At 36.0% G+C, this 19,867-nt stretch overlaps 2 protein-coding genes and 1 pseudogene across 2 annotated transcripts; all 3 read right to left on the bottom strand.

Moving 5' to 3' along the window:
* Window positions 1–1,332: 1,332 nt before the first annotated feature.
* On the bottom strand, window positions 1,333–2,864 carry LOC143576815 (transcription factor BOA-like; annotated as a pseudogene).
* A 1,748-nt stretch (window positions 2,865–4,612) lies between these two features.
* On the bottom strand, window positions 4,613–7,591 carry LOC143576814 (histidine--tRNA ligase, cytoplasmic-like). The gene is made up of 7 exons (XM_077060833.1): window positions 6,631–7,591; window positions 6,387–6,566; window positions 6,038–6,292; window positions 5,817–5,951; window positions 5,424–5,735; window positions 5,209–5,337; window positions 4,613–5,124 (listed from the first exon to the last, which is right to left on the bottom strand). The coding sequence occupies exons 1-7, from the start codon at window positions 7,534–7,536 to the stop codon at window positions 4,801–4,803; spliced, it is 2,241 nt and encodes a 746-aa protein (XP_076916948.1). The 5' UTR covers window positions 7,537–7,591; the 3' UTR covers window positions 4,613–4,800.
* A 2,747-nt stretch (window positions 7,592–10,338) lies between these two features.
* LOC143576801 (protein TOC75-3, chloroplastic-like) lies at window positions 10,339–15,984 on the bottom strand. The gene is made up of 7 exons (XM_077060824.1): window positions 14,816–15,984; window positions 13,835–14,056; window positions 13,638–13,745; window positions 12,770–12,961; window positions 12,302–12,550; window positions 11,276–11,530; window positions 10,339–10,758 (listed from the first exon to the last, which is right to left on the bottom strand). The coding sequence occupies exons 1-7, from the start codon at window positions 15,953–15,955 to the stop codon at window positions 10,519–10,521; spliced, it is 2,406 nt and encodes an 801-aa protein (XP_076916939.1). The 5' UTR covers window positions 15,956–15,984; the 3' UTR covers window positions 10,339–10,518.
* Between the last annotated feature and the right edge of the window lie 3,883 nt (window positions 15,985–19,867).

Here is a 19,867-nt window from a genome sequence, read left to right as displayed (position 1 = left end):
TATATCAATGTAAAATACATTTAAAACCTAATCCATTCATATATTTTACATCAAGTATTATATAACACAAACAAAAATATTGTCGGTCAAAGTTAAACAAGAAAGACTTGAAAAATCAAATTAGGACCCTTAAAATGGGACGGAGGGAGTATTAAATAAGAAGCTAATATCCAACATCTTCACACTTCTTCACATTTCTTATCATCCTACCAACATCCAATGTCCACCACCACCACCCACCGTCCGACGCCGCCACCACCCATCGTCAAACACCGTCAACCACCCACCTTCCGCCACCACCACCATCAACCACCCACCGTCGACCACAACCCACTACCACCACCACTGTCTGCAACCACCACCCGCCACCACCACAGTCCACCACCCACCACCACCGTCCATCACCTCCACTACCCACCATCGGCCACCATCACCGTCCACTACCACCGTCCACCACCCACCACAACCATTCATCACCACCTACCATAATCGTCTACCACCAATCGTCAACCACCACCTACTTCCATAGTTCGTACACCATCACCCACTTCCATAGTTCGTACACCACTACCAATTATTTCAGTAGTCTACAAACGTTAAATGACTTCTATCTATTGTGATATATATGATAGGTTACTAGTTTTCAGCTTATGCATACGATATATTTATAAAACAAACAGTATTATATTTTCAGATTGCAGACCTTCAGACCACATCTTCAGTTGCAGACAAAAAATCAGATGAAATCAGATTACATACAGTTTTTGTCTTAAAAAACAAACAACATCTAAAAAGAACACTTTAAAAAAAATGTAATGGGTATTGAGGGTTAGAATGGTGTTATAAGTAAATCAAACCTATTAAGTTAATAAAAATTAGAGATTCCTAACTTTTCAAGACCCCTTTATTTAGTCTTGCCCATAAGTTAAACCCATAAGACCTTATGATTTGCCAAACATCATATACACCTTTTTAACTTTTCAAAAAGTTTATAAGTTGATAAAAATTAAGAATCTCAAACACCGTCTTTAACTTAAAAAGAAGACTTAAAAGTAAATCAATAACATACAAATTAAAAAATAAAAAATAATAGCAATGAACAAAGTGTCTTAACATGGCATATGATTTCATAATAGCAAAAATAAAAAACTTCATATCAATAAAGAAAAAGGAGAGGTAGATGCAGATAGCAATCAAACATATGGAAGTTATGGATCATAGTGTGCAAAACACATATTTTAAAATTTCTGTGTTAAACCACTACAAAACAACAGTTGCAGTGTCCAATTAAACTAATTACTATGAGAAACGAGTGCAGAAAACAACTAAGTATTGATTCAATAATCAATCTGCATATCAAGTGTGTTAACAAACCAATTAGAAACCCTAAACAACAGTTTCTACTTATTGTTAGCACTCATACCATGCTGATTACCATTACCATACCATCTCTGCTGCACGGCCATGGAATTATACGGTACATGATGAACCTGTTGCGAATACGGCGTCTGAACCGGCCGGTATCCATTACCACCACCAGAATCATTACCGTGCATTCGTTTTAAATACAATCTATACTTCTGAAGATGACTGGCACCATTTTCACGAGTCAATCCTTCAACATTCATCAACTGCATAATAGTTTTAGGAACCGCGTTCTTCACGCCTAAATGCGCAACCACTTCAATGAACCATTTATGTAATTGAGGCGTCCATACCAAACGCTGTCGTTTCGAAACCCTAGCTGATGTTTCACCGCCTTGCACATCGTGTTCCGTTTCGGTTTCGATTTCAGTTTCTGTTTCTTCCACCGCTCCTTCGCCGTCACCGTCAACGTAACCGTCACCGGAACTACCGACTCGCGCCAATTTCCGGTAATCGGAACCGTTATGAGTTAGATCAGCAGTTTCCACACCGCCATCACCGTAACCGTCATAACCGTCACCGGAACTACCAATTCGCGCCAATTTCCGGTAATCAGAACCGTTAGGATTCAAATCGGCGGTTTCAACACCGTAACCGTCACCGGAGCCACCGATTCGCGCCAATTTCCGGTAATCGGAACCGTTAGGAGTCAAATCAGCGGTTTCAACACCTCCGTCGCCGTAACCGTCACCGGAACTACCGATTCTCTGTAACTTCCGGCAATCCGAACCACCGGAAGCTAGATCGGCGGCCTCGTCAGCATCCATCGCATCTCGTTTATTATAACTACAACTAACCGGCTTCAAACCGTTGACTCCGGTCAACGACGGTTGCTCGGACTCACCTCACAGACTCGAAAGCGTGTTTTGCGAGGCGCGATTGACGTCAATCATACTCCGGTACGGCTCCGGCGTGATACTGAACGCCGATAACAACTCCGACGAGATTAATAACTGCGATAACGGCGTTAAGTCATCACCGTCCGGTAGTCCGTCCTCCCACTCGGAAACTCGTGTATCATCTTCTTCACCGCCGGTGACATCGTAATCGGTAAGTCTCACTTCCTCAGCCATTATTATTATTATTCACAATAATAATAAATATAATAAATGATTTTTATTATTGACAATAATAATTTAACTGATAATAATAGTTTCAATCTATTTGAGGAAGTTGAAGATATGAAATATAACTGTTGGGAGATATTTATGTGGAAAATGATTAATTAAAAATGAAATACTTCTTTTGGAAGCAAATCTTAAGGGAAAGTACCGACTTAAGATATTTTTGGCCAATCGATTGATATGTGGATGGATACTTTTTGAATATCTTTTACTTGATGAGTCATTGGTTGGTTGGGTTGACGGCGTTCCGTCCACCGCCCCATGTATTTTGTGTGTTGCTAGCAAATTATGATTAACGGAGTTTGGTAAGGTTCGTTATTATACTATCTAAAGATATTTAATACTCCGTAACACGTTTTGTGATAACTTAAAAAATATAATTTGCGTTATAAAAGTGTTTTAGGCTTTTAGCTCTGCTTTAATGTTATTCCATTACTCAGATGATTTTTTCGAACTATATAAACATTTCACTTACTAAAAACATATTTATAGACCGTAAGCTGTAAAAACTACTCAATAAGTATGGAATTGTGGGGTGCTTAGCTGACATATCCTCAAAGGAAAACTCGTATATCAGTCCTAGGATACCGCCCTTAAAGGAAACTCACCGTAGGATTGGTCCAACCTCGAACCTTTATTTTGTCACTCTAATTTGTCACCGACTGAATTTAACCTTAAGACGTCTTCCTTTTTCTTATTAAAGTAATTAGGTATCTCACCTTGACTAAGTAGGCCAAGGATTATTGGCTACTCAATATTACTTAGTTTTAAAATTTTGAATATATAATTAAACCTAATAAAAGTAAACAATATTGAAATTTGAGTGTGTATTTTTTAAAGGTTGATGGCTTATGTTGGAACTTTACTAGAACTTTGCTATTATTTCGTATGCATTGGCGGATCCAGCATACAAACGGGTGGTTCCCCGGAACCACCCGAGTTTCGAAATAATAGTGTACGGATATATAGAAGACGCGTAAGAACCACCTTATAAATTAAGAGGGAACCACCTAAAAAAAATTCCTGGATCCGCCACTGTTCGTATGTTCTATCCTCAACAGCAATTGTCACACGAATGGTGCTCTATATTTCAATATTGTTGCTGTGATATTCCTTGTAGATTGTTAGAATACACAACTTAAATGAAGCGATTATTAATCTAGGTTGTTTTTTATTGATAAGTTTTATCATGAAAAGTAAGGCATGTGATAATTAGACAAGTTATTCAGACACCATGTACAACATATACAACTCATATAGGGATAATTTTTGCCAGCTTTGTGTCTACTTGTGTTTCCGTACCTCGTATAGGCCTATACGAGTATAAGCACAATTTCTTTTTCCTTTTTTTAAAATTGTTTAATTGAATAAAGAGGAGTTTGAAGGTAAGACACACGGCAAAGACGGCGAAGAGGATGATTAGAAGAACTGGTGAGCTTCTTTACACTAATTTTGTGTGTTTGTATTTATTATGGCATGTGACAAAATAAAACAAACCCGTAATGGAATGAAATTAATCCAAAGAGGTTATCCAATTCTAATCACTATAATATAAACACAAAAAATGAATTTTGTGCCACACTCCAATTTAGTTGAAGAAAATGATGAGTAGCAATATTCATGCGTTGCCTTCTGACTTCAAGGTTCGGTTTAGTTATTAGCCTTAAACAAATCAATTAATCGGTTTTTGGTTAATTTCTCGGTCGATAACCAAAATTAAAATCGGGTTAAATTTTTGGCTTAGAAATACATGTAACGAATGTACAAGTACATGAATGAAAGCATAAATACATGAAATGATAGCATACAACATGAAATGGAAGTATAAATATTGCTAGGCGCTAGCATTGTATAAATATAGTAGTGTCGGACCTACCACTTAGAGAGAGGGGGGGGTCTTTTTTTAGTGAATTTATACGTGTAAAACCAGAACTTCCCCTTTAAATTAAACGTATTTATCCGTATAGAAAGATAGAACTAATTCACATTGTAATTTTATTTTGAGCTTGACAGTTCTTTCTTGATAACTGTTACGTAATCTAACCAATACGAAAATCAATACCTAGATCATCTTAGGATCTAGCTTCAAACCTCTCACACGCCCTTGTTTTATAGTTTCAGAATTTGTTTAACATGTTGGGTTTGTTAACGTGTTCAAAACCTTATAAATAATAAAATATTCATTTTCATTTTGTCTATCATAACCAACCAAAAATAGTTTTACCATTCATCAAAAGTTTACCTTATTTACCTAAGTGTTCATAAGGCTGATGAGCTCATCAACAAAGTTACTTATAGGCACCTGATCTTTCTCAATATTAGCTGCCTCATTTTTTAGCTTCACAATTCCTTTGTTAATTTCTTTATCGCCTACAATCACCATCCATGGGATCCCTGATTTTTTGGCATGCTTATCGTGCTTGTCGAACCTTTTATCCACCATGAACTCGGCTTTCAGCTTTGCATTCCAGCACATGCTCACCAGTTTAGCTGCTAAAGGTAATAACTCATCCGGATTCCCCAATATGCTCACTAAAACTTGTGTCTCGCTGGCCCGAACCACCTTTGAAACCACACAAACAGGTTTAAAAATGACAACCGAAACAAAGGACATTAATTAATGATTGACGCGTGTTTTTTTCTTTTACCTGGTTCCGTCTTTTTGATTGTCTTCCATTATCGTTAATACACGTTCTATTCCCAAACTGACTCCGATTGCAGGGACATGTTTTTTACAAAACTTTTCTATAATATTGTTATAACGTCCACCCGCAGCAATTGAACCAACCTGAGAAGCATAAACCTTAAGATAATGACAAAAGTAAAGACATAATATAATGCAAACTAGAAAATATATAGAGATAAATTCAGGACCTGTGTAGTTCCTTTGAAAACAGCTTCATATATGACACCAGTGTAATAATCAAGGCCTCTCACCAAACTCAAATCAAGAACCACTTTGTCCACGCATCCCGCACTGTCCAAAGCTTGGAATAACTTGTCTAAATCATTCAATGCTTGGATTGATGAATTGTTTTTCATTAATTCACTTCCTTCTTTTTTAAGTTCCGATAATAACTCAAAAGGGCGGTTGAATTCAATTCCTCCTTCCTTGTGAATGCTTCTTTTTGTCACATATGAACCAATTTTCTCCACTGTTTTAGCATCTAATCCCTTCTCTTCAATCTAGTAACAAAAAATATATTGTACCATTTATTCATCTTATAACAGAAGGAATATTGTAAAAGAGCAGTTTAGTTTACTTACCAATTCTTTTTTAACTTTATCAAATGATTGCTTGTCTAGTTTGTCTATACTAGAACAAACGGTTCTGATTTTGTGAGATGGCACGCCGCATATCTCCAATATTCCATCAAGTAACTTTCGATGGCTCGACTTTATCTGCAGGTAAAGTTGCGATACTTAAGTTCAATAATCAAAAAATAAAACATAACATCATCATTGTGTAACTTGTACAACAAACTCACCTCATAAGCACCAATGTTCAACTCATCTAGTAAATCAGTCAAAATTTTAACCACCTCAAACTCTGCCCCAATACTGTTATCACCAGCAATGTCGAAATCACATTGATAAAACTCACGGTATCTTCCTTTAGATGGATTGTCCCTTCTATACACTTTCGCAATCTGGTACCGTCTAAATGATGTGAGGCCCTTCATAGCAACAAATCTAGCGAATGGAACCGTTAAGTCATACCGCAAGGAACAAAGCTCACCGCCCTAAAATATCAGATATCACATTAAGCAAACATAGTACAGAAAGAAACACTAATACAAGTATACAACTACATAAGTTAATACACTGATATGTCACCTGATCTGCAAGATCATAAATTAACTTTGAATCTTCCCCGTATTTTTCCGTTAACGTTTCTCTCAATTCAAACACGGGTGTGTCCAGTGCCATAGCCCCATGCCTCTTAAAAACATTGGTAATAATTGAGAATGCTTTCTCTCTTATAACCATCTGTTCTTTTGCAAAATCACGAGTCCCCTGTAACACCATAAAGATACATTAAGATATCAGAAATCAACATATTAATCCAAGATATTATTACCTTGGGAATCTTGGGAAGCCGTCTGCTTTCACCAGCATCGTTTACTATCTGTAGTAAACTTTCGAATTTCGATGATTTCGTGTCGAACAAGGAAAGAAACCCCTGTTGGAAAGACGAAGCGTCAGTTACAGTACTTGCTGCAAACAACTGCATCAACAAAGTTGTGCCTTTTCCCACAACCTTCTTCTTGTTCTTATCCTTTTTCTTCTCGGGTACCACATTTGCTCCGTTAGTATCGTTTTGTAGTCGCTGTATCAACTCACTCCCATCAAGCGATACGAAAGAAACCGTTGCTTCCCAAGAAAGAATCTCCCTCACAGCCTCAGATAAATTATAAATTTGATGCAGGAAGTTTATGTAGTCTTTTTCTTTCTTGAATGCATCAAAAAATGTAACGAACGAATCCAAACTATAAACAACAGGACATCCAGCCGCGAATTCATTAACCAGATTACTAAATTTCTCATCTTTCGGTAAACCTTCAACAACATATTTCGCTCTAATCCGACTACTCTCACCAACATTCAAAAGACAACACACAAGAGACGCCATACACGAAGTCAAGTCTTCGCCTGCAGCCACTCCGTGCAGTCTAGAATTCATTTCCACACGAGTCGACAAGCGAACCGACTTGCATAAACCCCTCAACCGACCATGAACGATCGGAATTTTAACCACCTCATCAAACTTCAACCCACTATTCAAATTCGATCCTTTAAGCAAGGTCTTGAACTCACTAGCAACTGACACTCTGTCCTTATCACAAACACCATCACCCGAGTCCGTAAACAAGCTAAACGTCGAAGTATCAGCCTTCAACGCCTCACACGACACGGCTGCCACCGCGTTGGCAATGGTAACCAATGTATTAGCAGCGTGGTTAATAATAGCAGATATAGCACACATAACACAATCTGGCCATAACTGTTCTACTATATCAGCATCCTCTTTCCGGTCAACGGTTAGGGTTTGAGAAATGGCATTATAATTAATAATATTATTGTTATATATATATTTATGTTATACTGTATAGGGATGTAACGAGGTCATCTATTCGGCTATATGCATGGGACATATATAGGTGTAGTGTTAATTCACTTGTTCCGGACTAGGGCTGGTATATCGTGTATATCAATCCGTACATGATATATGTACACGATAAGAAAACATTATCGTGTATATATGTATCTTAAACCCGAACATGAACATGTTAATAACATGTATACATGATACGATACAATAAGACACAACATGTTAATACTGGTGGCGGTGCTGCAATTGCGAAGAGACCGAACTGTCGGAGAATTGGAGATGTGGAAAGGTAGACCGGAGTATCGAATGGTTGCGACTACCAGAGATATGGAGGGAAACCACCGGACTACCGGAGATATGGAGAGTGAAAATCGGAGAAGGGTTTGTGCGTCGTTTGTTTGTTGTTGGATTGGAATTATGTGTGTCGTGTTCAATTGTTTGGTATAAAAATTTAGGGTTAACTATTTAGGGTATATAACATGTTATATTATTATATATTTTTATTTATAAAAAAATTAAATCAGGTACTAACGAGTACTTAACAAATAAACGAGCATTTTACCTGTTTAGACACGAAAATTAACATGCTGATTCGTGTCTACCTATTTAGTACACGAAACATGTTAAGGCCATACCCGATACTTGTTAAAGTCGTGTAGGTTCATGTCGTGTATCGTGTCTAAATTGCCAACCTTATTCCGGACACGCAAGCCGTCCTAAGCCCATCACGTGAAAGATAGATCAGTCTCACTCTACGATAAGGCGAATGACGCTTAGGAACGGTTTTGAACCAACGACCTCTAGGTTATTGTACTTATGCTTCCTTAACCAACGGAGCTATAAGGCGGGGACAAAATAGGTGTAGTAAAGTGGGCCTGAAAGCTATGTATCTATATGGATCGTATAAGTTACAGCGGGTTGTATGTATTTTGTTAGGCTGGTGTACGAATATAACATGCATGTTTTTATTTGGCCAGTGTGTCGAAAAGGTCAAACTGATGACTCGTTGAGACAACGTAACTTGACCTTGGGGCAAAATGGAATTACTTGATAAGTTGATATGTTGTTGATTTGGGGGGGGGGGGGGTGGAAATATGAAAAAGAAAGACAAGACTCCTAGCAAGAACTAGAAACATGAAAAGTAAAAAAACAGAAAGAGAATATAAAAACAAATAAAAGAGGAACACAATTTGACACGAGACTTTGTCAAATCTGTTAACTATCAATAGAAGTAACGCAAAAAAGATGAATTATGAACGATAGTATAGATAGTACAAAAATAACTAAACTATTTTTACCACCGGTTGAAAAAATAGATATGTTGCTTGAATTTTTACCACCGATAACTCCACAGTTTTTACCAACGGTAACTCCGTAATTTTCACTAAAATTTATTGATACTTATCGTCAAACATTGACGTAAAAAACTTCATTCGTGTAAAACTTATAATATTACTAGACTTATATGGATAATAAGATACTCGAGAATAAAAGAAAATGAGAACGACTAAAATTAATTAATTTTATCGGAAACTATAAATCCCAATCTTACATTCAGTCACACGACTTTCGGTAGAAACTTATAAACCATCATACAAATCTTTTACGTTTCCAGCTAAGAATTCTAGAAAAGGAATACGAGTCGTATAAGGTTATGCGACTCATGTAGACCTAATGAAACATTCGTATGGAATGCCAGAAACCTATTGGACTCATATAAAAGTATACGGGTCACATAGGCCGGTCAAACTACAAACTGACAAAAGCGTTTTCGTGCAATCAAGGCCTATATGGGTCGCATAGATATCATTTAGTTTCAGGTTCTATATGAGTAGGGCTGTCCAAACCGCTCGACGCTCGAACTCGCTCGCCGCTCGCTCGAAAATTGCTCGGAAAATGCTCGCTCATTTTTTCGCTCGATTGAAAACGAGCCGCTCTGCTCGGTTCGGTTTGTAAACGAGCCAAGCAACGAGCAAGGTATGCTCGGTTCGGCTCGGCTCGAATATTTTTAATTTATTTTATATATAATTATATACGAACAAATATATAAATATATAGACAAAACACATAAATATAAGCTTACAATTATTTTTACCCCTTAAAATTTTTCATATTCAGTTAATTTTATAGTTTTATTTGTTCAATTCAAGTTTTTAGAAAACTAAAAGTTTGTTTACATGATCATTATATTTCACTCTAAACTTATTTATAATAAAAAATTACAATATATTACATGTTTGTCTAAAAACTACTAATTTATTTATAAAATTTATGATTTACAACATTTAAATTTGTTTCTTATTGATTCTTTTAAAGTGAAAAATAAATAAATATTGCTCGAAATCGCTCGATGTTCGATCGAAAAATGCTTGATTCGATTTTGGCTCGTTTCAGTTTTCGCTCGGTTCGAATTTCAACCGCTCGGTTCGGTTCGGTCGTAAACGAGCCAAGCAATGAACAACCCTTCGCTCGGTTCGGCTCGTGAACAGCCCTATATATGAGTTGTATAGAGTAGCTCCAACTCTAATTTCACCGTACATGTGTCAAGCAGACAATGTACAGGCACTATAAAGATGGTGTTTGTACGTGACATCCCTAAATAATTATGGATAACCATGCTACATTGGAATTTAATAATCATTAGATAATCATAATCTGATATTATCATTACATTTAATAGTCCTTAATTCCTAAATTCAACCCATTTAATCAAACAAGCATTTCTAATTCTCAGTCAACATTTACTCTTCAGTAGAAAACCCTTAACACACCAATATTCCTTTCACCTCAAAAAGTGCCAAACACCTTTCTACAAAATCTCTATCCAAATCCCAAAACCAAAAGTTAAAGCAAGCCTCAAAACCTCTCACCAAACCTAAAAAACAAAGCACCGGTCCCCGAATTATGATCAATCGCGTACTCTGCCCGAACTAAACCAAGCTTAACACCAACCCCATAAGACGAACCATGACCCACGCGCCTGTAAACCTCAGTAGGCTTTCCCTTTACATCCTTTGAACTCCCCAAATCATTCCCATGCTCTGCAAACGCGTATACATGTGTATTTCTAACCGGTACACGTAATTCAGCAGCAACCTGTAGAAAACGGTAATTTTAGTCACATCATTAACGACATGCTAGCAGATAATAACTTGTTTCAGAGAAAAGATTTAAGGTCAAAAATTTGATTTTCGAATCCAAATTTTGACTTAGAAATTTGCATTGCCTTAGTCTTGAATGTCCACTGTAGACATTACAAAAAAGTTGGGAGCGTCATGCTGAATTAAGTCAACGAAATTCCCTATAACTATGTATTACCCAAATTACAAAGCGTGTCCTTTAAGCTGGATAAAGGGAAGAAAATTCAACCGGTTTATTTTAGAAATGGGTCAAGATATTGGGTGTAATTTTCTATATAAGATCGAACTTCAACCAATTTACTTTATAAATTGGCCGATACTGGCTGTATTTCATTTCTATCAACCAGGCCGAACGTGCAAAACCAGAAAAATCAATAGCTAAAAAGAAACTAGTGAAATCAAACAAATAGATTATTATGAAAAAAAATCATACTTTTGTTTAATATTGGGTAATAAGAGTAATGCATAAGTACCTCTAGAATATTTCTAGCAGCGCCAATCTCTCCCATGTTGTAACCCCTAACAGAGTAGGGCCCACCAAGGGTAAAAGCATCATAATTTGGAAGATCCCCCACACAACCACCATAATGACCATGAAGAACCAGCATAGGTGGCTGCGGTTTGCCTGCACCTTCTTCAACTGTCTTCAGTTGGATGAATCTTGTCGATGTTAGTTGGTGACGGTTGAAAAATGGAAACTTGCTACCGATGAATAAACCTTGATCCAACTGCAGTTTTACCAAAACGCCACTAAAACATTAATATTTTAAAAGCTTAAAAAATAGAGACAAAAAGGTACAAAAAAAAGTGGCTGTGAATAGACCCAAATTGAGTCGACCTGTTTGAATCCTAACAGAATTACAGAAAACATCCATTACGTTTATATTTAGAAATGCAGGTTTCATCCTTTATCTAATATTTAGGACATAATAAGCCTATAAACGAACAAAACGTCCAGTGAAAAGTTAGTGAACCATTCCGCAAGGAAGTTCATTTATGTTTTATTTAATAAACAAGCAAGCATGAACAAAAAGTTTGTTACATTAAGTTACAAGAACGAGCAAGAGCATGTGTCTCGTTCATTCAATTATGTTCATGAACGTTCGTTTACATTCATTCATTTATATTCATTTATGTTCATTCGTGTAGATTCATTTATGTTCGTTAGTTCATTAATACTATCAATTCAAACTTTTTTGGCTAGTTACAACCTAGTCTAGCGTTAATAACTTTTTAGGTCCAACAAATTAATGATTTTGTCCCAGTTATGATCATTCATCTGTGTTCAATTATGTTTGTTCGTGAACCGTTCTTTTATACCGTTGACAAACAAATACAAACACATTCATCATCTTACCAACCAAACACGAACAAGAAAACCCTGTTTGTTTACTCGTTCATGGTCGATCATTTCTTCGGTTAAAGTTAAACAAACAAATACAAACATGCTCCGTTCATGTTTGTTCGTTTCTTTTACAAGCCTAGGTTAAAAAACTGACCTGAAACACATTCCTAGCACCAACAATTGCCCCGTTAACAAACTTTGTATTATCTTGTGTTATATTTGCTTGTGCAAACGCCATCCGGTCAATACCGGTTCCACTCAATGTAGTTGGCGGACCATCCGCGCTAACCCCGCCATTTGACAAAATCCGTTGACCGTTTGAAGCAATATCATTACTTTCATCACGTGCCTTGATCTCTTCCATCACAACCCCATACGTAAACTTACTTTGAGGAGTAAAATTCTGAATTTGAATAATGTAAATAATTAACATAATGCACAACAAATCATATGATTATAAGAATCAAGAATAGTTTAGTAAATAATAATGTATAACATTAAATAATAAAATATATTTTAAAAACAATGATTATTATATATTTAAAATAAAATATGTATAACTGGTATACCTCTTTATTATGTATACTTAATCATATTAATCAATGGTAGTTTAGTAATTTACCTCGGTAATATTGGTTTTGACACCAAATCTATCAACCCATATAGGAGGAACTTCATCTACCCCGGGCCCACCTGTGAAAACTGGGCTGAGCTTTCGGCTGTTGAAAACACTCGTACGCAAAGTGCGGTTTCGAGAGTTAGATATCCCGTCTAAATACGGATGCACGTATTCAAGCTTAAATGCAAGATCATCCTGTAAATCAGTTTATTAAAAAAATAAGACAATTACTGAAAAATATAGTTATTAGAAGTGTCAAAACTAGTTTGAATTTTTATATTTTCAAATTTCCCACTAAATTTTAATTTACAAAAGTGAAATTAGATTTCTGTTTTAAATTTTAATCACTTCTTAAAGTTCAATAACTTAATTATTGGTTTTAACTACCCATTCTTAGGTCGTTTCTAGCTGTGTCTATTACTCTATTAATCCCGATATAAATATACAAAACCAAGTTTGTTAATTGGAAATTAAAAGTAAAGAAACAAAAATCAACTGAAAAGATATCCATAAAAAAACCGTTTCAAATGAGACGTAGTGATTGATTGATTTGTAAGTCACTTAGATGTACTGAAGTACTCATATTCACAAATGAACATTAAACGGGTTGAACCGAATAGAAATCGAAGAAGTCCAAGTTCATCCATTTCAACTTACACACCTACATGGAAAGTCTAAAAACGCCATTTGTGAAACGAATATATATAACTTTGACACTAGACTTGAAAGAGCACGAATTTGACAACTTTATAAAATTCTAACAGCCCCTTTAGACCCGTTACCCAAGTCCCAAAAATGTCCAACACAACCATTTTTTCATCTCTAAAATTTTTTTAAAGTTAACAAAAGGAAGAAAAATAACAAAAATCACCTGCGGATTGAAAAAGTTACTGGTGTTCACAGAACCAAGAAAAGATCTATTAAGCCCCTTGATGTTCCGATGCTCAAAAGATACAGTTCCACCAGGTGATATTGTAGCCTAAACATTACATAACAAAACTTTAAATACATTAAATAATATATATTGGATAACAATTAGTATTTGATAGCATATAGTGTGTAATATACCAAAGTAGGGTAGCCATTGCTTCCTGGAACAAGGTTCCATTCATAACTAACTTCAGCTTGTTTTTGATCCAACTCTTTAAGTTTAATTTCAACAACAATCCCGCCCTCGTTTTTCTCATCTGGCCGTGGGTTGACTTCAATATTTGAAAATAAAGATAGAGAATTTATGTTTCTCAATGCTTGCTTCCCAGCTTCAATGTTGAAAACATTCCCTTTTTGAAGCTGCAGGCCATATTATCATATTGACATATTGTAAAAATAAAAATTATATCTATCAATGCATACGCAAACAATAATACACATCAAGCCCATTAACTGAATTAGTTAAACGAACGAGCATCAACACATGTCTCGAACGTTCATTTATGTTTGTGAATGTTCGTCTGCGCTTATTCATTTAAATTTGTTTATGTTCATTCATTTATCTTGGTTTAAGAGAGTTAGTTTAGGTTTGTTTAAAATCGTTCATTTACGTCTGTTGATATATTCATTTAATTTTTTTAGTCACATTACAATTTGTCATAGTTTTAATAACTATTTAGACTCCACTCACTGTTGTTCACGTTTACTTTAAACTAGTTTTAGCTCAATTATGTTTGTCCATCTATGTTCAGTTACGTTCCTTCGTTTACATCTATGAACAGTTCGCTTTATACTTTTAACGAACTAACATAAACGAACACAAACACAAACGCGTTCATTACACAAACGCATTCATTTTCTTAATATAACAGACACAAACAAGAAATCCTTGCCCGTTTAATTGTTCATAGTCAACTGTTTATTCAATTAAAGTTAAACGAAAAGGCACGAAGAAACAGTTCTTCCATTTTCAAATGTATTATAACTTTTTTAATAAAAACACTAATTAAATTCTTAGCTTTTCTACTATAGTTCAGGTCGAAAATTTCAAGATTATTAACACTAACATGAAACAACCGCAAAACAAACAAAATCGTAATATTGACAAATAAGAATTACCTGTTTAGGCAATTCTCTCTTGACAACTCCAATGTGAGTATTCCCTTCACAAACATTTCCAAATTTATCTAGAAACTGAATCACAACCTTAGTAATATCACCTTCAACCACCTCACAAACAACCTCGTTCGTATTCAGATTCCCAAAATTCACAACCTGAGCACACGCATACCCTTGATCATGGTACCATTTCTGCACCCTATCTCTAATATTCTGCAACATCCTAGCACTCACATTCCCTTGCGATAATATATCCAAAACCTCACCATGAACCGCCCTCGGCAACATACACGGTCTAGCATTATTCATCCTACTCTTATACTCCCTCTCTTGATTCCTCATATAATCTATCCTTTCCCTTTCACTCATGTTTTCATCAAAATCAACCGGTTTCAACTGCAGCATTAACCCCAGATTAATACACTTAAACCGATCCGCCGCTTCCCAAGTAGACTCCGTAAACGAAACCGTTAACCCAATCGTCCCATCCGCCTTCGTCTTCGCCTCCAAATCGACTTTCTCAAACATTCCGCAACCAGCTAGGGTTTCAAGCTCTTTCTGAAGCTGAGCTTTGGTGTACACACCCCCGGCTTTAATCGACACCATTTCGAAAAACGAATCGTCCGAACCGACAATAATCGACTTAACCTTATCCAAAAACACAAGCTCAGACACCTTAAACTTCTTAAATCCACTAAGCTTATTCAATTGAACAACCATATCACCAGGTAATCCATGAGAGTCCCATTCCGGAGACTTATCGTCATCCGCATTCGCTTCGGGACACAACAACCGGTTCCACCACCCACCGCCACCACCACCACCTCCTCCTCCACCACCACCAAAACCACCACCACCGCCGTTACCACCGCCGAGTCCGATTAACGACCGATTCTTATAAACTAAGTGCATTAGAACACCGGCAGCCCCCACAGCTCCGGCCGCGGCGGATAGTGTGAGATTTTTACCGGAAAATTGTAAGGGTTTTGAGGGTTTGTTAGGGTTTTGGGACGAGATTTTTGCGGAGCGAGTGGTGGATGAGGTGATTGATAGGGCGGTCAACGGAGGTGATAGTTTTGACCGGTGGTTAGGTTTCCGGTAAGTGTGGAATTGGCCGGTGCCGGCGGCAAAGGACGCCATTGGAGAGAAGAGGTTTTGAGAAAAGGGTTTATGAGTTATGAGTGAGGAGGTGAGTCAGTTGGCCTCGTTTGAATCGTTCGAGATACAAATGATTTGTAATTGATTAAATATTACATGTAGTAATATTAACTAGTTTTTTATTCGGCGCGTTGCGCGCTGGGGCAACTGGGATCTGGTTATTTACTCATACCGAATTCCATCGGTTTAAGTTACGTAATCATTACGTTACCGGAACTAAAAAACTCATATAGCTTACAATACAAAAATAACATGTTTCAAGTGACGTTTATACGGTCGGTAAAACCCAGATATTGTGGTGGCGACTCGACAAGAATTCAGTCGGTCTCAGTTACGACACATTTCGAACGATGTTTATTCGGTCGATAAATCTGAGCGTTGTGGCGCGGTGGCAACTTGACACGGATTTGATTGGTCTCGGTTACAACACATTTCAAACAACATTTATTCGATCGGTAAAACCTGTGCATCACAAGTTTATTGGTTTTGGTTACATTCGTTACGGCGGTAGAAATAAAAAAACAAAAAAAAGTTACATATTAAAAGCAAAAAAAGAGAAAAAACTCATTGCAATATTCAAAAAAAATCTTGTGACCGACCAATGCTAGAGTGCTAGACCCATTCAAGAGAAACAAAAACATGTAACAAGAAGCATATAATTAGCTGATAGGATTCGAAACCGCGCAATAAAGACATAATTATATTAAAGAAACCCAACAACAACCATCAAGCCAAATATACTTCCTTGGTTTGAACATCAAATGAATTACTTAAATACCCAAACTAATTATGGTTTTCAAGATTGTGGCACCAAAATGCAATATTTATCTTATATATATAATAAAAGTTAAAACTATATATCTATATCTATACTATATATAATGCATTAGTGAAGGACCTCTTAAATTTTAAGAGGTACAATCACTCTTGTTTAAAGTATAATCACTAATGCAATCAATTTTGAAAATCTAGGGGTAGTATAGTCTTTGCTTACTATGAGCATGTACGGTTGAAGTTTTAACAATTTAGTTTGAAATATACTTACAATTATGGTCCTTAAACTTAAGGGTAAGTTTTGTTAACTTATTAAATAGTTACATATTAACCCTCTTATTCTAAACCAACAACCCCACGAAGTTTTAACGACAATAACTGTCACACCCCGACCGAAGGCGGCGGAACATGCCGAGGTGTAACGATTGCCCATAAGCACACGACACTATTAAAGCGACAATATTTAATAAACTCATTTCATTTCACATCATCGAAAATGTCACATAACAATATTCATAACAAGTTATAACAAAATATAGCAAATCAAATATTGTTCATTTTTGCTAATATCCTAATGATATTTGTGACGTTTTCTTCAAGCATCCAAAATCAACCAAGATGTAAACCTGTAACATTTCATAAAATAGAGTTTGTCAACACAAAGGTTGGTGAGCAATTCATAGATTTTGAACAATATGTATATAATAAGAAAAGCCACAATCTTGTATACATAACAACAAATAAATAGCAATAATTTGGATAATATGAGGTCGCTAATAAGAATACATTAGCGGCATCGTCTATTAGAGAATACCAAATAGATTCGGATTTCGTGAGGTCGTTAATAAGAATACATTAATGACACCGTGCTATAAGAGAATACCAGATAGTTCACGGATTTATGAATCAACCCTCCAAAAGCGATAAACACATAAGCATATAATCATGTAAGCATAGAACACCAAATCGAGCATTTATTTAAGTAAAGTATACAATAACGTTTGTGGTTTAAGACTCAAGTATAAAGCATTTTATCTAAATAAGTATGAAATGTCACCCTTAAAATGAAAGATAGAAAACGGGGTACGAAAGTACTCATGTTCGGGTAATAAACTTGAAAGTTGATAATTTGGAGATTTGCCGGAACAACGGGTTTAACGTATGAAGCCTAAATAAAAGGAAATCTTGGATTTAGAAAGGTTGTCTTGAAGATCTTTAAATAAAATTATTGTTGCAAAAAGTAAACAATTAAAGTTCAAGGTTTACAATGTAACTATTTAAGAATTTATAATAATAACCCTTTAACAATGTAAGTTTGCTCGAAACCGGGTTAAAGTATCTAACTTTAATATTTACTTAACCAATGTTAAGTAATAAGGTGGGAAAAATGCTAAAATGCAAGTTCCATTGGGCTAAAGATACTAAAACGGGTCTTTAACGAGTGTTCGGGTTGTTGGTTCGGGTCTTGATAATTGGTCAAACCCAAAGTCAACTTTCCAAAATAAGGAATGTTATGAGATAACTCAATAAAACTTTATAAGACTTAACCAAGTAGATAGATCTATTGTTTTAGACCTAACAAAGTACGTTAAGTGAGTGTTCCGTTTTGTCGGTTCAAACTTTGTTATGAGATAAAGTTGGATCCAACATTTCCAAGTACTTAAGAAAATAATTAAAATCAGTTTGTAAACTATTTTTAAAGAAATATACAAGTCTTGGTAGCTAAAAACACACTTGTGTGTCTTAAGCGAGTAAAAATTGGATCGGTTCGGTTTCCATCTCCCAACAAGTTCATAGATGGATTCCACATACCCATATATCATAGATCTTGTATAATAATGTACAAACGAAAATATTTAAGTTCTACAACTAAAAAGTCAACAACAAGTCTTTTTAACAAAAGTTCGGTTTGGTTCGGTTTCCATCTCACAATGAGTTCATAGATGGTCTCCACATACCCATGACTTTTAAATGTGACTAACAACTAAAATGAGCAGAATTTAAGCATAAATAATATGTGCAAGCAAGTTATGTGGGTGTATATATCAAGAACACGAAGTCCTTTATGAAGCCTTGCCTTACGAGGTCCGAAACTTAACCAACCGGAGTCGGAGAAGTAACTACCAAAGGTAACAAGGGGCTTGTATTATATATATGTTGTACCACCATAAACAAGTACTAATGAGACTACATAAGCTAATTAAAATGAAAGAAATAACTCAATTTGACTTTGGAAGTCAAACCTTCAAGAAAACTAATAAACCTTTAGATATTTGAATTTGAGAGAGTTTTTGGTGTTGGAGCAGAGATTAATGGGTGAGAAGGGTGGTGTATATATAGGGTAAGTTGAAAGGGTCAAGCATAAAAGGTTTTGCATGAAAATGGGGTGTTTTGGTCACATGTTTGCTTAAAAATAAGCAAAAACGTGCAGCTGGTGCAGACTGCCTTTAGCGCGGCGCTAAGGTCTCTGCCACAAGACTTTAGAGCGGTGCTAAGGTCACAAAGAAAAAATCTGAACTTTCAAAATTGGCAGTTTTGGCCCCCGGAGTTGTTTTTAAGCGTTTTAAGGCCATTTTAGGGACCGAAAAGGGTGTTTTCAAGACCCAACAAGTGTAAAACAATATTGTAACATAAAATCCATCATTTTGATTATTTACAAAGTGTCGGTTTACAAAACGGGTCAGTTTACATAATAAAAGTTTACAAAACGAATACTATTCGGACCCGAAATTGACGAATGCCACAATAACTTTTTTACATGTTGATATTTTTTTTAAAAAAATTACACCTTAAAAACGAGCATTTTATTATTTTTAATTTGAGTATGGTATTGATATAATTATTAAAATTAAAAAAATAACATGTTACGTGACATGCAATTAGGGCCGCAACGGGTCTGGTGGGCTTGGGTCATGTTTCAGACCGAGTTACCCATTCACCGACGAATGGTACACATCCGACACCGCATTACATGCATACTATAGTCAAGCTACATGCGTACAATAGTGAGGTCACCGCTTATCCGTTCGATGTCGTGTTTGAGTGTGTATCTCGCAGCATTTCGCGGGCACCAAGCTAGTATTTAGAATTAACCAATAGCCCTATAAACACATGTAATAT

Source organism: Bidens hawaiensis, unplaced genomic scaffold (genome assembly GCF_021521415.1).
Source record: "Bidens hawaiensis isolate Kalapana, Puna unplaced genomic scaffold, B.hawaiensis_p1.1 tig00028303_1, whole genome shotgun sequence".
NCBI classification, from domain to species: domain Eukaryota; kingdom Viridiplantae; phylum Streptophyta; class Magnoliopsida; order Asterales; family Asteraceae; genus Bidens; species Bidens hawaiensis.
This window is presented reverse-complemented; position numbering and strand designations above follow the sequence as displayed.